The sequence below is a fragment of the Etheostoma spectabile genome, chromosome 18 (assembly GCF_008692095.1).
Source record: "Etheostoma spectabile isolate EspeVRDwgs_2016 chromosome 18, UIUC_Espe_1.0, whole genome shotgun sequence".
NCBI lineage: Eukaryota > Metazoa > Chordata > Actinopteri > Perciformes > Percidae > Etheostoma > Etheostoma spectabile.
In genome coordinates this window covers 10,761,225-10,779,681 of record NC_045750.1, presented here as the reverse complement: position 1 = coordinate 10,779,681, position 18,457 = coordinate 10,761,225, and the positions used below count along the sequence as shown (strand labels likewise).

The window sequence follows — 18,457 nt, the reverse complement described above, 5'->3', positions numbered from 1 at the left end:
AACATAGTTAATAATCTGTATGATATGTAAAACAAGAGAATTGCCTGTGTGATGTGCTGATCTTCAGAGAAGTGCATCTTCCCTGTAGTTGTGCGAGATCATTGCTGAGCTCTTCGATACGAGTTTCAGGCGTCGTGGGGTACAAACAGAGCGCTAGATTGACAAGACCCTGCAGAAGAACCTCATAGGATGCAATCTCCCCCCGCATTTCCTGAATGGGTTAATACATATTTAAAATTATGCAACAAAATAGCAGAAAATACACATTGTGTTATTGGAGAGGTAAAAATAAAAATGGAAAGGGAAGAAAAACACTACATACAAGAAATAAAATCTAAATGTAAATGTAAAGGTTAGTGAGAACCAAGTGAAGAACAGTAAAATGACTTACTTGTACATTTAGTAGTTCATTCCTAAGCTTTATTTTGTCTGCAGAAAGCAGGACTGTGTCTGGACAGCATACAGACTCACACCTGTTCAGCCAGCCTTTAATGGACAAACTCTCCTTTTCAAATCTGTAGATACAAAAGGTGGCAATAAGAAAAATGTATTCAAATAAAATACAATTTATGCAGCACTGTTCTGAAAGTAAATGCTGATCAACAATAGATCAGCAGCAACTTGTTCCTGAAAGTATACACATGCAATGAAAAACACACACACACACACACACACACACACACACACACACACACACACACACACAAACCCCAAACACACACACCAAACACACACACACACACACACACACACACACACACACACACACACACACACACACACAGAGTGATGCAGTGATACAGTCTGTGTGTTATTTTATTGTATCTGACCAAGCCTCAGTGACAGGGTCAGAATGGGGCAACCATATCTCGCAAGAGCACCCAGTGCTGTAAGTAATCCCTCAGTGCACACACTAGCTACAGCTACCATGAGACCAATACAGAAAAGTGAGAAACAATGGCTCCAGTCTATTGTCCAGGTCTATTGTGAGATCAAAGACATAGACAAGAAAAGCATATTATTATTATTCAACAACGATGGCTGGGGCAGCCTTTGGCTCGCTCAGTGGGAGTGTTCGCCCCATGTTAGCTGAGTCTTGCAGCGGCCCGGATTTGAGTCCAACCTTGCGGCCCTTTGCTACGTGTGTCCCCCCCCATCTCTCTCCCCCTTCCATGTCCGTCCACTGTCACTGTAATGAAGGGAAGGGCCCAAAAAAATAATCTTGCCCCTCTACATCACACCAAGATGAGGGAATGAATCAGGGAATAAAAAAAGGAAATTGGCATAGAGACGAGGATTCAGCATTAAGAGTACATGCACAATAAAAGGGGAAACAGCCATGTTTATACAATCAAAGATGTGTGTGACCACTGACCAAAGCTGACAGAAATAATGTAATCAAAATCATTTAAAAATGTGACAACCCCTGACATATACAAACACACATCTTCTAGGTGTTGTAGACACACACACAGCGTCAGCCCAGCAAGGCATCACAGTAGCTTAAAAGCTAGAAAGGAAGGCTCATATGTGGGTATTTACAGTAATGAAAAAACAAGGTGTACAAGATGCATGATGTTAACACAGACTGATGTTCTTTTTCAGACAAATGTAAAGTTAAAGTATTATTTTTTTCAATAGTTTCTTTTGCAGGTGTCCAAATTTTCAAAAACAATTTACAAAAGGCACACATAAATGTTTACTGTGTACCTTTGCCACAGTGCAAGAAGGCTCTCTAATGAAGATTGCTTTTCTGTTGCCTTTTCCATAAACTCTCTCTGTTGCTTCTGGAGGTTAGCCACCTCTTCCTCCAGCTGGCTGCCCTCTCCAAGCCTCTTCATGGCCGCACACAAAGCCATCAGCCTGGGGTTCAGCTGCTCAACAGCCTGGCAGACATCCTAGAGGAAACAGAAAAGTACTATTGTCATAGTGGAGATTACAGCCTAACCTGAAAGGAAAAAGGTTGATTTAAACATAATTTTTTGTTTGGGTATGAAAAACAAAATTACAATATAAAATATTACACTTGTTGGAGGTATACCCTCCAGATTCCAGAGGATTTAATCAACCTTAAATTTCAAACAAATGATTCCATTTAGCTATAGTGAAGTCACATTAAGGCATTCTTTGTGTTTTTTCTTACTACATGATCCTGCAGGCTTTTGTAGGTCTCCGATGATGATGAACAGTATGTGACTGGACACTCAAACTTCTCTTTAAGTTCACTCATTGCTTTCTTGACCTGACAATGACAAAAACCTTACTTATTCAAAAATGTATTTAACACTTGCACGCATTTAACATGCACTGTCTTAATTACAATTTCTGCACCATCTATTCCATTATGTGTTGCTGTATACCTGTTCAAGGTTGTTGTTGTATCTCTGCCAGTGAGAGGCGCTCTGGTTGAGCTGTCCTCCCAGCTGCTCTGCTCTTCCCTTCAACTCTTCCCAGTAGCGTCTCATCTGTGCAAGTCGTGACCGGATACGTCCAGTCTCTCCAGGGGTCACACAACTCGACAGGGCCTCACAGTCTGCCTCCATGTGGGCCAGAGCTGCCCTTCTCTCTTCTAAACCTTTTTCTACAGCCTGTAGGGCATGCAACAACATACGAATGCTAATCAGGAAAAGTATGGAAGGCTTGAGTTGGGAAAAATACAATAAACAAGACACACTAAAAACAGTAGGAGAAAAAGACTTGATAACACTGTGCCAATTCCCTGTTTATTGGCTTGATACAGACATTGTTGTGTTTTATCTATATTAATTACTAAGTCTATCATAGATACATGTTGTGTCAATTCAGGTTTGTGGCGGTCTAGATAAATTCAAGCACAGGAGTTGTTTCTCGAGGTAAGAGTTTTCAAACTCTGATCAAACGGCTGCCGCAGGACTTCTTAAGTCCTGCTATCCCAAATATTTTAAGGTATTTCTTTTTTCTAGACCTCCATGAGATGGACAAGGGTGCGGTCTGGCAAGCCAAGATTATATTTTCATCAATGTTATCAAAATATTTCCTGTATCCTTGTCATTGCTGCAGCTCTGATCCACTTTTCTCCTCAGGGTTACATGCATTTTGTTTTAGATCTTATTTCATCTTAATCTTAATATACCTCAGGCCACACTGATACTGTACAGGCACTGCTACAGGCCAGACAGCAATTTCGACAAATTTTACTGAAAAAAAAAGTGTGGATGATGCATATCTATTTTTGAATATCAGAAGATGATTAAAGAAGATGTGACATTTCTTTTAGCTATACTGCATGCAATCAGTATTAGGGATAAAAAAACAAGATAAATAATGACAGTTTTAAGAAAAACATACATCCACTGTGCTGATGTGTTTGTCCAGAGGATCTAAGGAGGAGGTGGAGTTGACAGCCTCCAGCTCCTTCTCCTTCTCATTGATCCACAGAGAAAAGGCCTCTGATTCATTGCTAAAGCGCTCCCACCACATACACATCATCTCCAGGTGGACAAAACTGGAAAACAAAAGATTAGACATACAAACCATTTTATAAAATATACTGTGTGCATATCTAGATATACTGTAAAAATGTGAACAAACAAGCACACAAGTATACCATTTAGCATGGTTAAAATTGCTGCCTCACTTTATATTTCCTCATCAAACTTGAAAATATGACTTAAGTTTGAGGAAGTTACAATTTACTGTACTTGGGATGAGGATGGGACATACTTCTTGTTGAGGTGATCTTGAAGTTGTGTGACTGCTTCTCTGGTGGACTGGGCCTGCTGTAGAAGAAGAGTCAGATTTTTTGGACCAAGCTGAATATCTGCTGCCTTCTCCAGGAGGAGATCTGCTCGCACAGAACACTCCTCAACCTTTGTCAGGAGCTCCTACAGGCAAGAAATAGACAAAATATATTGTATGCCCAAATACAGACCATACACACATGAACACACAAAGACACGCACACACGGACACACACACACACACACACAAACACACACACACACACACGCACGCACACATGCACAGTACATACACACCTTGTTTTGCTCAAGTTCAGTTTTCATGACGTCCAGGCTGTTAAAAATGAGTTCTTTCTGCAGCTCATTGTTGGTATTACTGATAAACCTCCAAACTTTTTCTCTTTCAGCTTCAAAGTTCTGCCAGGAGCTCAGAGTTGCCTTGAGATGCCAAAGAAACAGCACAATCATGTCAGTGGGTAAAGTTTTATACAAAAAATACTACATGTACACAAAGATTTGAGGGGTATTTTTGTGTTCTTATTTAACTCCTGATTTCCCCACTACTGTAAACTGTAACAAGGAACAACAAAATCCACCTTATATCTCTGCATCAGCATCCTCTAGCATCAATCACTCTCTTTGTTATTATTTACTACTGGTGTAATAGGGTCCGTCTAAAATTAATCTTTAACTGCGATTTATTCATGATATTTTGGAGTTTTTGATTTTTTCTCTAAAAATGAACTTATGCCCTCCAGGCATCTTAGATATTTCTATGCAGATTTTCTGATCACTTTGAAGACGATGCTAGAAGTGTATAAACACATACCAAGACAACACACAATCAAATTGAACATACCACATAACAATCAATATCTGGTTAAGGTTCAACATGGACCAATCAATGATCACTGCAGGGGTCTGTGTGGACACACACATGCAAACATTAACACACTGACTCACAGAAAAAAATAGGCTTGTTCTACCTGCAGGTTGTGCTCCTTTGCCCCTAATTTGTGGTCAACATCTCTGAAAGCTCCCTCCAGCTCCTGTAGAGACTGACTGAGCCCCTCCCCTTTCTGCAGTTGGCGGCAGTGGGCTACTAGAAGCTCCGCCTCTCTCCGGTTAGCATGCAGGCGCTTTAGGTGGTGCTATTACAAACACATAGACAAGAAAATCAGATGACATATTTGCTTTCTGCAGAGAAATGACAACATAAGAAGTGGAACACAATCCTGAAAAGAAGTGTTTTCCTGCCCTCCCTGGATGACATTTTCAAGCCTGTTTCATCTCTAATCCAAAATAGTATGCACACCATACAGTGATGTCACAATGTCCTAGTAAGAGTAAGGTAAGAAGTTAAACCACAACAGGTTAACAAAAAAAAGTCTTTCAGGGGGTGTTAAATTACTCTTTAAGTTGTGAGAAGCATGCATTCTAAATATTTAGTGAGATGTCTTTATTTTTCTCTATATCACTTAAACCAGACATAATCTGAACTAAAATGTATTTTCCCACAGGGACATAAAATTTATAAGACATTTGAGTACAGGAATTGAAGAGACTAGAATTTATTTGATTTGAATGCACAATAATGTCCATGTCTGCCAGTATTAATCAAATAATTTCTGTGTTATCAGATGTATCCTTTTTGTGTAAATCAAATACCTGAACACAGTTGACATCCCCACTCTCCTCTCTCTGCACTACACACACCTGGTGAATAAGATAAAGTTGTTTGGCCTCCTCCAGGCCCTCAGCATCCAGGATCCTGCTGATCTGCTCCTCAGCCTCCCTTTGCACTCTCAGAACTTCCTCCAGAGCACCACGCACCTCCTCTCTCAGCTCCTTGTACTCAAACATAGCAGAGCCCTCCTCACCCCACTGTAAATGAGGGAGGCAAAGCATCAAACAAAATGATTATGTTAAGAAAACACAGGAGAAAGACGTATTTCTTTTTAACATTAAGAATATCTTAGAATACCTGACAGAGTGAAGAAAAGAGTGCCCGCATGTCAGTTGAGAGTTTGGCCAGGGCTGTTCTCTGTCTCTGGACCTCCAGTTCGGAGCTAACCTCAGACAGGCCAGCAAGACGACTTTTAAGCCATAACAGGCTCTCCTCTCGGGCATCTACTGCTTCTTGCAGTGCCTGGAAATAGTGATAGCACAAAAAAGGCAAAAAACAAATTTAAAAAAAGGCAATGCATGTTTACCCAGGAGTTGAATTATAACCTAATCTCTGTGCCTAAAGCAGCACATATAAAGTGCTAGCCCACCTGAACAGCAACATCAACTTGCTCCTGATGGCTGGAATTTCTTGCTGTCTCTCGCAAAAGCCTCACCTGCCTCTTCTGAGAAGAGAGCCAATCAGAAAGCTCACAGAACCTAGAAAAAGGAACAACTAATCTTTAGTTCCTTCAGGGATGAAAATATCAGACTTCAAGATGTTGGATATGCTGTAAGGATTTTGAGTTTTTTTTAGCTTTACCTCTCGTTCCACTCTTTCCATTTATCAGAGTGATGCTCCAGTTTGAGGTGGGTGCTCTTGATTTGCTCTGTAACTTCCGCTACAGCAATCCTGGTGGAGGTTAACGTTCGGTGAGCCGCGTCATTGTCAGGCAAATTATGACACAGATCCTCCATGTTTTTAATCCTCTTCTCACACAAAGTCAGAGGTTTGTGTTCCCTGAAAAAAGTCTGGAGATAAGATAAAAAGGTGAATTTAGGACACTCCAGAATGATGATAACGATTACATTAGATTACATTACATTACATAGTGATTTTATCTTTCTCCTTCTCACTCTCCTGGTTTAACCTGTTATAAATTTCTACCAAATCTGAGGCTCACTCTGTGCTCTTTGATCACTCTCTCACTGGTGCAGGTGCCAGACAGGGCTTGAATTTCTCTGTCCAGCTCTGTTTTGCAGTCTTCTATGATCACAGCCACTCGACTTTGCTCCACCTCCACTTTCAGACGGAGCAGGTGAGATGGCACCTCGCCCTGGATGTCCTGTGGAAAAGACAGAGACGACACAGAGCATTAGAGACATGGAAGATAAGATAGACTGTATAATATACACAAGTTTGAGTCTCATATTGTATCATCCCCGAAACTGTCAGAGACAAAATATCCTCCAGAGAGATTGTGAGTAAACACTAAGAGGGTTGCATTTTATTCTAACTAGTACAGGTTAATTTGAAACCGACTGGAGGGAACTATATCAAAGCCAAAGGTCTTCCTGGTTTAGTTAATGAAGTATCGGCTATGTGCTTCCAGATTTGTACGGTAATTAGTGAGAATGTTAAAGCATTGTTACCCCTGACCTTCCAGTGTTTGTGCAGCCTGCGGACAGTTTCTTGCAGGCCCTGTTGCTCTTCCTGTGGTAGGATGTCAGTCAGCTCATCACAAGCCTTCAAGAAAACGCTCAGCAACCGCTGGTCCAGTTGGCCTAAAAAATCCTGTGCAGAAAAACATACAAGTTATTTTGAGTTCTGTTTTACTACTGATACTTATGCAGTACATCTGTTTATCTTTGTGGTCAAGAAAAAGATTTAGCAGCCAGTATTCTTTTCTACAGATTAGCCGTACCCGTCATGTACCTCCTCTGTTTACATCAGAAGGTTACATGTTTGATCTTACACTGTGTTTCTTCAGTAATTCCTCAGCATCTCCAGTCTCTCTCAAGTAGCCCTGAGCTTTCTTCAGCACTTTCTCCAGCTCTTGTCTTGATTCTTCAAACCTCCTCCTTAGGCAGTTGTTGGCCTCTTCCTGCCTTCTCCATTCCCCAACCTCCTTCAGCAAAGCCTAAGAGGATGGACAATAGGAAATGGTGATTATGTGGTCTCTTCGGTAATGTAGTTTAATTAACGAATAATGAGACACACAAGTAAGTCTAATCTGCACTGTTGCCTCCTGGGTGTTTTTGATGTTCTTGTGATCTCATTAACATAATCAGCGTTGAGGGCAATGCAGTGTCTGTGTGGCATTCTGGTGTATGTTTAACACTAACCTGCGCTGAGCCCTGTATTTCAGCCACTCTCTTTTGCAGCAGGGACAGATCAAAATTTCGGAGCACCTTACTGGTGGAGAGCGCCCTCTGCAGTGTGTTGTGATTCCTCTCAATCACTGAAAGACAGCGTTTACAGCTTTGCTGCTGGTTTAACAAATCCTGAGGAAATTGTGGAAACGACAAACATGAAAAGTATGTTGACAATGGTACATTCAAATATATCATAATTTTTCTTATATATCAGTAACTCCCTTCCCCACCGACAGAACGGTTATGTTAAAAATAGGTTGTAAAGATGAAGATAAATATATTACCAATGGTAGAGATAAAATAGACACAAGAGAGCAGATTTAGTTATATTTGAATGTAGGTTTTTTGTAGATTTTGCCATCACCTTTTGAATATAATAACATATCATTGTGAAATGGTCACGTTATTTAATCTACTGATTCGTGTACAGGGACACGTTCATGTCGTTGTTTTTGTCTTGGTGTGCACAAATTTTAAACTTATGCATTTCATCTTTCGTGATTGCAGCCTGACTACGGTAACAAGTTTCATAAAAAGCAGAAAGTCCGCCCAAGGAGGGTGGTTGGGGTGGTGGATGGGTATAACAAAACACGACTTTCATCCCCAGACTGGGGATCTTGTCCCATGTGTGACAATTAATTTTCCCGTTGTTCTTTTCCTAAACACAACCGTCCTGTTGTTGCGTCCCAATAACACACAACTCATCATATCTAACCTGCCACTTTTGTTTTCGCTGGGCCTGGGTCTGTGTGTCTGGGTCTCTGGCAGCAGAAGTGATGCGACTGGCCCGCTCCAGGGCTTGGTAAAAAGCAGTGATGTGTTTCTCCATCTCCTCCAACAGTGGCAGAAGGACATGACACTCCCTTACAAGGGAGGGACACCGCTCTCTCACCTGGAAACAAATAACAAACTGGGTCATTGAATAGTGACACAGAAAGTCAAACATATGTGATGAAGATATTAAAAATTTGTCAAAGAGGACAAGATAACTGTGTTGATTTCAAAGAAAGACTTCAGGTAGATTTCATACTACTTCTCATGGATTTTTGACTTAAATGATACCTACCTTACTCAGCTGACTTTTGGCTGTTGTCATAGTTGCCATGACCCAGGCAGCCTCTTCTTGTGGCGCATCCTTGGCAAGAAGCTGAGCACTGCGGGCAGCCAACTTGTATTGTGTCTCCATGGCAACAACCTTTTGCTTGGTATTCTGAGATGAGAGAAAGAGGAAAAGGGTAATTTTATAGGTCCTTAAGTTGAATGCAGTTTGATCTAAACTGATATTGGCTATAGAAAAATATGTTGCTAGGTTTTCTGCAGCTCTATTTAACAGAAGTGACATAAAGCTTTAAGTAACTTTTCTTGAAAGTTGAGTTGAACGAAGGTTCAGTTGAAAACCCAAAAATATTAGCTAAAATATATATACTGCTTGAAGTGTGCTATGTAACCCACAGCTAAAAAAAACAGTTGAAGAGCTCAACTTCACTAAAGGTAAAACAAGTGGGAAAGATGATGAAAGCTAAATGGCTGACTAGATTTAGATGGTACACAACAGTCACAAACAATAAGTTGGGCTGATGTCGTGATGGAATCAACCTAAAACACACTTGTTGAAAATGTAATGTGATAATGTAAAAGTATCAGCTGCTGATAATAATGAGAATATCTGGTAATAAGCACTTGTCTTATTGTGCTGTTCTTCAACGTATGATAGAAAAACTGTCAGTTTGCTTTTCTCACCTCCACATCCTGCAGAAAAGCTCTAACGTTGAGGAAAGACACTTGGACAGGAACACTGAGGCTGGCCTCTGCTGTGTCCAGGAGCTCTTTGAGGGCTGACACAGCCTTTAGATGGTCTTTTCTCCACTTCTCCAGCTCATCTTCATGGGCATACTGCAACGGAGGAAAGATTGAGGATTGATAGGATTAGATTTTTATCAAGAGATGTACCTTCCTCAGTTCTGGGTCAAATAGTACCAATAGTAACATTCAAAATAAAGTAATCAACTAAAAACAATAAATTTACCAAGACACAGAATTTAATTAAATTATCTGACTGTATTTTAGTTGTATTTTTAGGATGTTTTTGTTTGTTACTTGTTTGACTTGGAGGAAGAGTTCTCTCCATCGTCCATTCAAAAGAAGTAGCTGCTGCTTGAGATCAAGCGACACAGTCTCATCACACGTTTCAATGAGAAAATTCCCAGAGTCATTCATGGCCGCATGCTGATCTATCCAGTGGCTGAGATTCCTGAAAAACTCCTGGATGACAAAGAGACGCATTAAAAAGACAGAAAGAGAGAGACACGGGGAAATTAAGAGAAACAAAGAACAACACAAAGAATGAGTGTCAAAGAAAGAAACAAAGAAAGCTAGTCAAAAAAAAGACAAAGAAGGGATTCATAGAATGAAACAAAGAGAGAACAATAAAAAAACTGGGGTAATTAGCTGTCTAATCCTTAGTGGGGATGTGAATCTGAGGTAACCATGGCAATACAACAACCAGAATATCCTTAGTGGCTTGATGTAAGTCAAGGAGATCATTTGATACTTGAGTGGAGACTGCTAATAGGATTCCACTTAGAAGACCAAATGCTTGAAATTGGGCTGACGTGGTTTTGATTGCTACTACTGGGAGGCATTGAATCCATCAAATAAATACATGTATGAGGAAACTTTTAATCTGTGCACAGAAAAATGAAACTTTGAGTGTATGGTGGGGTTTCTTACGATATTAAAAGTTAATCCCATACCCGTTTTGTGTTTTCTGGCCGGCTCAGGGCTTCCTCTGCATCCTCCAGCCAGGCCTGTAAGCAGGCCACAGTAGAGCTATACCTCTCCCAGTTGGACAGCACCTCCTCCAGCATGCTCCTCACACTGCGCACTTCCATGGATAAACTCCTCCACTGTGTCACCACCTCCCGCATGAACCTGCGCACTCCCATCTCCCCCTCTTCCACTGGAGCAGAAATAAATTAACAATGACAGCAATAGTAATACTTCTACTACCAGCACTACTGCTAGCACTGCTGCTACTGTTACTGCTAACAATACTAGTCACACTAAAACATTGTAAACAGGAGACATAAACATACTTCATCTTCAATATTAAAACTTTGATTGAATTGCTTGTCAATTTATATGGATTTGATTTTGATTCCATGAGTAACACAACCTTGCTCAATTTAATATACTCAGGGTTTTTGCCACAGCCTTACTTGGTCTGGTATCCCAGGGGGCACATGGTGGCTAAGGTAAGCTAATGTTATTGTTGTGTATTTGTTATTATTAAGTTAGTTTGATTACTTGTGTTCTCTAGTCTAGTTTTACAATTTAGTATTTACATATACTATTAATCTACAGTTGTCACTTGGAAAACTTATTGGAAAAGTTACATAACCTTCCTTTGAGGCACAAGACATTTGGTACACATATTTATAGAAAGACCAGACGAAGAGCACATAAAGAGTGATGGAGCTACAGCTTTGCAGACAATCCTCTGACCTCAAAAACTCTCACTACAGGGAGATGTATTATTTTTGCTTGTGTTGCATTGCATTGGTACAAATTCTTAGGTCTCAAAACTCCTTTATCACAAACTATTGTCAGCCAGTGTGGAGCAGATTAATGACTCCAAATACAATTATCCAGTTTCAAATACACATGAGGATAAATACCATGTGATGTGATTTTACTGCAACATCATTTCCCCATGGGGACAATAAACAAACAAACAAACAAACAAACAAACGAATGAATCACATACTACTATGCCTTTAAATAGCAGATAATTACATATCAATCCCCTTATCATCCTCTCCAGCCTCAGTCTGTTATAACCTCAAACTGGCCCTTTAAAAATATCCGAATGAGCTCTAATCCAGCCAATCAGAGCCGAGGGTGTTAATTGCATGCAAGGCTCACGGAGGACGACAACGTCATTTGTGGGGTAGACCAATTGAGCCTCAGATATCCTGATTTCTCGCCATACCTTACTTCTCCGCTCTGCATACCCTAAAGGAGCACAACCCTGAAACTTAATGAAACCAACAAGCTAGCTCAGTTTGCGCCCAGAGACCTGCAGAAGTGGAGCAGCCCCTAACTAGCAAATGGGGTCGTATTCCCCACTGAGAGCTGGGAGTGGAGGAACCTCATTTAGCTGTAGCCTGCAGACTCTCCCCTTATACCAAGCTGTAAAACCAGACAGGGGCATACTGAGCTGCTGGAATAGAAAGTGTCATTGATTATAGAGCTGTAGACAAGGGAGGATAAAGTTAAGATATGTTTACAATGTTAAGATATGTAGCGCCACTCAATTTTAGTTTAAAGCATCATCCAAAGGATGAGAATGCAATTATGTTTTGGCGAACCTAATAACGTAATTTGTGAAAATGTTGCCATACCATTTATATTGAGATATCTATCCCTGTAATATCTCTAATTGTATTAGAGCACTGTGGACATCACTGAGAAGGACTGCTTTATAATGTATTTTTATGTGATTTTGGCATTGAAATAATTAAGTACCTTCATTTGCAATTCATTATAGAATTACTTAGACCTTCACAGAGGATTTTATCTGCATCAGCAGCTCCTAAATGCCATTTTTTTGTTGTCAGTAATCAAAAAAACACATGTACATAAAAACATACAGCATGGACTTGATCCAGGAAGGTTATTGTGTCCATTACATATCAAATCATACATTTACTGTTTACATTTAAATTTTTCACCTGAGCTGTCAGCATTGACATAGGCCTCAGCAGACAGTTTCAGGGACTGGAACAATGCCTCGTAATTTTCAAAGAAACGTTGCTTCTCCACAAATGCCTGATGAAGACAGAATCAAATGGGAAACCATTACCATATATTAGGAGACAGTGCTTACAGTAACATCATAATGGATATACAGCATTGAATCTAGTAGTCATACACTATGGAGTATAAATTATTTGTTAAATCCTTAGGACTTTTATCAAATAATATCCTAAAATATAGTAAAATAAAATACTTTCCATTCTTTTCTTAAGTTTCAAGATCTACATAGGAACCCTAAAGTTGCAATTAAAATTTCTGCACATAGTTTACAGAGTGAAAAAAAGTCTGAGCTTACAATATAGTTGTGGAGCATGAGTTCCACGGACTCTTGACGGTTGTATTTTATGATCCAGGATTTGAGCTTGGACTCGGCTAGAGTAAGGAAGCCCTGCATATGGTGTTTGTTCTCCTCAAATTCCATTCTAGATAAGTGGATGCTAGAAGATGTAGAGACAAAGTTCATCCTAAAAAACAAACGTTTTAGAAACAAAAAGCAAAATGTGAAATCATGCCAAGTGAGCTAGTTAATATCAGACTTCCAAGAGAGATGGGCAGGTGTCTTTATTACCTCTCAGCCATGTCTTGGAGCTGGTCCGGGGGAACAGGGACTCCATCAACACTTCTGTCTTTATGGATCCTCTGAAATACCTGCTGGTGACTTTCCAGGCTCTTCAACACATCCTGCACAGTGTACATTTAAATACATACAGCACATGAACACATAAAAACAAACAAATACTTGTAAAGACTGAAGAAAAATATGTTTCTGATCAGAACATTTGATAATAAATTAAAATGACATGTGCGTGCAGTGTACTGTTCCTAATACTGAATTTACTTATGACTAAAACATAAACTGAACAAAGCCAACGCTCTGTCAGTGCCAAGTTGTCCTTCGTTTCAGCATTTTGCCTCTCCTTTCTATGGCTCCATGCTAACCTTGTGCTGCTCCAGAGCCCTGCGCACAGTGGTAGCTGTCACATTGTGCGCCTGATGGACGATGATCTCTTGTCGCAGGGCTCCTTCAGCCTCATGCAGCCATGCCCCCACCGTATCCAGAGGAGCCGGCAGAGACCTGTCCAGCTGCAGATGCCAGTTCAAGAGCTGAAATAAGAAACACAGTTGAGGTGACAGAGAAACACTATGAGCAGACTGTGATTGTTATTGCATAGAACAACAACAAAAATCACCTTACAACCCCAATTAAAGCTCAAAAGTGAAAACGCATTACAGATTAAAACAATTACAATGAAAACTGGAAGTCACACACAGGAAATAAACAGACTTTAAAGTTATAGCTTTTGCTTCAGTTTGTGTCCTTATTGAATAGAACTAAATTATGAATACATAGGAGACGAAACATCATTACGCTTGCTTAAAAACAAACAAACAATAAAACAACTAACAGTTGCAGACTGACAGACTGGTTATTTTTAACCTGGCATTCTAAAAACCACATGCAACCATGACATCCTTGGTTCAAATCTGTCTGGAAACATTTGAAGAGGTTGAATGTCCCGCCTGCTTCTCTCACCATATTAGAGACTCTTTCCCAGGCCTGTTTGACCAGAGCCTGATCCACAGTCAGTATCCCATCCTTCTGAGTGGACTGCAAAGCTCCATCCACCTGCTTCCTCCTCATTTCCAACTGGACATGCAGACTCTTGAACAACTAAAAAGAAAGAAGTGAAATCTGTTCATAATTCAAAAATATTCAAGTTACAGTACATAGACATGGGCTCTTTTTCATGGGTCACACCTTCTTACCATTGGTATCCAATCAGAACCTCATTAAAATTGGTGACCTACTGTCTCTGAATGCAGAATCCTCTTTCTGGCTTTACATTCTCAGACTTTCTGAATAATGTGCAAATAAAATGGGGGTGTCCCACATGCTGCTGAATATGGAAAGTATCCCGAGGCTTGTTGGAATAAGCCAGATTGACTGAAAATATGACGGCTGCCGTCTGATCCCGACAGTGTAATGCCACTGATTAGGTTAATAATAGGAGCGCCTGTGCCCAGTGTGCCCAGTTTAAACTGCCCCCCCATACACAAACACAAACACACACACACACACACACACACACACACACACACACACACACACACACACACAAACCTGGTACTGTTGAGCGAGATTGCCCTCAGTCTCCTGGGCCTGTATTGCGTCTGTCTCCAGCTGGTTGAGCCACATTTTGAGCTCCCTTAGGCTCTTTCGTTGCTCTCTCTAGGAGGCCGGGATGGGTGAGAGGTGGCGGGGTGAAGAATGGGTGGAAAAATGGTTGTGGAAAGTGCAACAGGGAAATGAAAAACAAATTAAAAAAGAGAGGACAGAAGAGTGTAAGTGAGAGGGTAAAACAGAAAGATGGAGAGAAAAGGTGATTAACCAAATACATGTGTGAGGGATTGATGAAAGGAAGAGGGTGAAAGAGAGGCATGTACTGTTAAACATGTGTTCTCCTAATCCTCTGTGTCTCCCTGTAGGACAAAACGTAAAAAAACCACAGCTGCCAAAAACACTCAATTTGAACAGGGTATTTTGTCTGAGACCCCCTACTAACATTTCATTGGATTTTGAGTAACCATGACGATAAAACTATGCTGCTCAAAAGCTTGTGAGATTGTCTATTCAGTTTGAGAGCTGTTCATTCTCAGTCTATTCAGATTAATCACTTCACATCATGTCTGGATATTAAACCTTATTCTTTATGACAGCATTAAAATAAATAAAAGCTAATTCCAAATGAAAGCAGACTTTTATCTATTACATTGTACTCAACTTCTGCAAATCCTTTTACAACCAGTGTTTCAGAAGTTATTTATTTTCTATAAAACAACACTTTTGTTGTTTTTTGTGAAAACACAAGGGTCAATTGAACTTCATTCAATAAAAGAGAATATTCAAAACAAACATTAGCATGTACTCAAGAACTGTCAACAAAGAACCAAACAGGTGTGAAACACAACAACCACCAAAAGCCTAGTAAGTGTAGTAAGACAATAAAACACGGTGCAACACTGAAAGCAAGTGGTTAGCGTGGCTTTAAAGCACATCAATGTTCCTGCCACTGTTAACCTTAAAAACAGGCAACCTCTATTCACAAGCTTTCCATCAAATACGCTGTATCAATGCACACTGCCAATGCCAGAGGCTTTCATTGTCATGCTAATGGAACCAGAAGCCGTAGCGGGAGGTAACGTTAATAAATGGTAATATCACGTCTTATTATACTGGACTTCTCTTTTGTTATCATGGCTCAGAAACCCTGCGGCAGAAATATGACATCAGGTACAATAAAGAGCCAACCCACATAGGCTTTATTTTGACATGATAAAACAATGTTTAATCTCACCCATACACTGTAAATTGGGCAGTGATACTGTAATCCAATAGTAGAGTCTGAAAAATAAGCATTAATCATATTTGTATGGAAACTATGAATGTGCATGGGTGCTAATCGCATTGAGCTGCGAAAAATGATGGAAAACCTGCCCCTGGGACCTTTAAGTTACTCTATAACCTACCTCCAACATTTCCTCTATATCCCGAGGAGCAAGACATTGCTGTAGGACAGAGGCCAGCACAACAACCACAGGAAAGCAGTCAACACACAAAAACACCAGAGAGACAAAGACAAGGAGAGAAATGTGCAACAAGAAAAGACATAAAATAGGCAACACACTGCCAGACCTAAGTCACATTAGAAGTGAAATTACTTTAGTAATTTACTTTAATTAGTCAGTTTTACCTACTTTGTATAGCAGATTGGTGGTTCTTACTTCACAATAGTTTAGAAAAAAATTAAGTAATCATAAATTATGGTAATTCACTTCCTGTAATTGCTCTGACTTGTACCAAACGCGGCCATGAAAAAAGCCTCACTCACCTTGCCATTGAATAGATTAAAACAAGCATTAATGTTTAAACAGTGTTTAGAAGGACCCGGCTGTGCACACAACACTAACTAAACATGCCATCTCTGTACAGTATATGCCATGGCTGAAATTTGACACACTAACTGTGACATCTAGAGAGAAAGAAAAAACACACAGGATGCAGAAAAAGAGAAGACAACTAATGACGTATCCAGACTGAAATAAATTTGAGCTGGTTACCTCTTCTTCTGGCTGTCCGTCTGAGTCGCTCTGCTTTCGTTTAGGATGATGCTTCAGGAACTGTGCTACGTATGTCATAATGGATTTCTCATCTGGCTTGTCTACATCAACATCTAAGGAGGGAACCACATTAATGTAATTAAGTAAGTTATATCAAGTTTAGGCAAGCTGATAATACCTTCCGTAGTTTCTCAATAGAAACAAATGTTTGACTCACATCTATTCAGAAACTGACAACCACCTTAAATGAAAACAACCTCCAGCACTTCAGATTAGTGTCCAAGTTTTGTTTGGAGGTTCCAGCATACTGAATCTCATGGCCTAATGGAACTCGATTACATTGATGTCAAGCTTGATTTGTTGTTCATTCTGAAGGGCAGGCGTGAAGGGGCACAGCTGGTGTTTGGAAGTGACACTGAGGTGCACATCTGATACTGTGATAGATGCCCACTATTGTATTTCAGGATTCTTGAGCAAAAACTGTTCTATATGATAAAAAACTACAGATTTAAATGATATTTAAGACAAGTCATTTATTATTAATTGAGTGAGTAACACAAGGCCAAATTGTTTTCTATTAAAGATAATGTAGCCAAGAGAAAATGTAATACAGAGGAAAATGACTGTAGAATTACTTTGATCCCATGATGTTGATGTGGTTAATTGCTCTGTTAAGTTTTCATCAATATAATGTCAAAGTCACTAAAAAATACAAAATGTAATTTACCCTCTGGGTCGAGAAGTTGTGGAACGCCCAGCTCTGTCTCAGCCAATAAGAAGGCTTCCTGCAGATTTTCTATGTTGGGCCTCCCCCATACACGCTCCATGTCAACAAGATTGGGCTGAAAGGCATGAATAACTGCAAAGAATGCTAACCCTGTGCGCCAACTGGGGCCAAAGTCCTTTACCTCAATGCCCAGACGTCTACAAAGAACAGAGCAAAAGCAGAAAGAAAACAAGTTTCACTGTTAATGTTGTGGGGCATTTTGCATTTGGTTTTGAAGAGCAATACAATTTGTACTACATACTTGGTGGCTGTCTGCTGGACCCATCTTAGTAGTGCCTTTCTGGCCCCCCCCTGCATAGGTGGGAGGGGTTTTCTTTTGACAGGTGGGCTGGTGGTTTCAGTGCTGCTGGTGGAGCTGTCCAGTGAAGAAGTGCTGCTGGACAAGGCCTGAAGTGCTGGTAGGCTACAGGTCAGCTCCTCAATCTGAAAAGATCAGGAAACTAGGAAATTGTAATAGTTGTGTCTTTGTGTTTGGTTTTTGCAACTGATGCAACTGACATCCCTCAGTGATACACAGTTCTTGAATACATAGATAGTTGTCATCATTATGTGTTTGTTTGAAAGACCAGTTTTCCATTGCTCATGATTAAGCTTTATTTATTAAAGTGTTGTTCCAATGGGCAGCTTAACACTGGAATACTTGAGAGTCGAAATTTTGTTGCAACTTAATAATCGATTTGAGGAGATCTGACTTTACTTACTTAGAATTGACATTTTCTGCACTCTTTAAATGTCCTATTTTTAATTTAGTTTTTTGTTACCCATATAATGTTGAATAAATAATATCTTATGTAACTATGATTGTACAGAATAGCAATTTAGTTGAAAAAATATGACAGATATACCAACAAAGAACCTTTCATGTGTAAAAAAATAAATAAAAATATGTGTATGATTTGGGACAACAACTGCAAAATATATTAGTTGGTCAAGTTGATGATTTATTGCTATGCACACATAATCTACTTCTCAG

The 18,457-nt window shown here is 39.9% G+C and overlaps 1 protein-coding gene across 6 annotated transcripts in view; it reads right to left on the bottom strand.

Moving 5' to 3' along the window:
* syne1a (spectrin repeat containing, nuclear envelope 1a) overlaps positions 1-18,457 on the bottom strand; it is a 122,201-nt gene that overhangs the window by 91,964 nt on the left and 11,780 nt on the right. For all 6 annotated transcript variants that reach the window (XR_004336059.1, XR_004336058.1, XM_032542249.1 and 3 more), the window contains exons 7-38: positions 17,726-17,907; positions 17,425-17,621; positions 16,698-16,810; positions 16,107-16,145; positions 14,701-14,808; positions 14,113-14,250; positions 13,518-13,682; positions 13,147-13,259; positions 12,874-13,042; positions 12,494-12,590; positions 10,514-10,719; positions 9,858-10,022; positions 9,501-9,653; positions 8,827-8,970; positions 8,476-8,652; positions 7,731-7,889; positions 7,361-7,525; positions 7,045-7,179; positions 6,569-6,730; positions 6,208-6,416; positions 5,996-6,104; positions 5,704-5,868; positions 5,436-5,603; positions 4,706-4,870; positions 4,017-4,157; positions 3,703-3,863; positions 3,328-3,484; positions 2,361-2,588; positions 2,144-2,242; positions 1,711-1,898; positions 392-515; positions 45-211 (exon numbers count right to left, since the gene is read on the bottom strand). Coding sequence is in view for 4 of the 6 variants with exons in the window: in XM_032542249.1 (XP_032398140.1) it covers positions 45-211; positions 392-515; positions 1,711-1,898; positions 2,144-2,242; positions 2,361-2,588; positions 3,328-3,484; positions 3,703-3,863; positions 4,017-4,157; positions 4,706-4,870; positions 5,436-5,603; positions 5,704-5,868; positions 5,996-6,104; positions 6,208-6,416; positions 6,569-6,730; positions 7,045-7,179; positions 7,361-7,525; positions 7,731-7,889; positions 8,476-8,652; positions 8,827-8,970; positions 9,501-9,653; positions 9,858-10,022; positions 10,514-10,719; positions 12,494-12,590; positions 12,874-13,042; positions 13,147-13,259; positions 13,518-13,682; positions 14,113-14,250; positions 14,701-14,808; positions 16,107-16,145; positions 16,698-16,810; positions 17,425-17,621; positions 17,726-17,907 (4,868 nt within the window). In the remaining 2 variants the exon portion in view is untranslated. The remainder of the gene's footprint in view (positions 1-44; positions 212-391; positions 516-1,710; positions 1,899-2,143; positions 2,243-2,360; positions 2,589-3,327; positions 3,485-3,702; positions 3,864-4,016; positions 4,158-4,705; positions 4,871-5,435; positions 5,604-5,703; positions 5,869-5,995; positions 6,105-6,207; positions 6,417-6,568; positions 6,731-7,044; positions 7,180-7,360; positions 7,526-7,730; positions 7,890-8,475; positions 8,653-8,826; positions 8,971-9,500; positions 9,654-9,857; positions 10,023-10,513; positions 10,720-12,493; positions 12,591-12,873; positions 13,043-13,146; positions 13,260-13,517; positions 13,683-14,112; positions 14,251-14,700; positions 14,809-16,106; positions 16,146-16,697; positions 16,811-17,424; positions 17,622-17,725; positions 17,908-18,457) is intronic.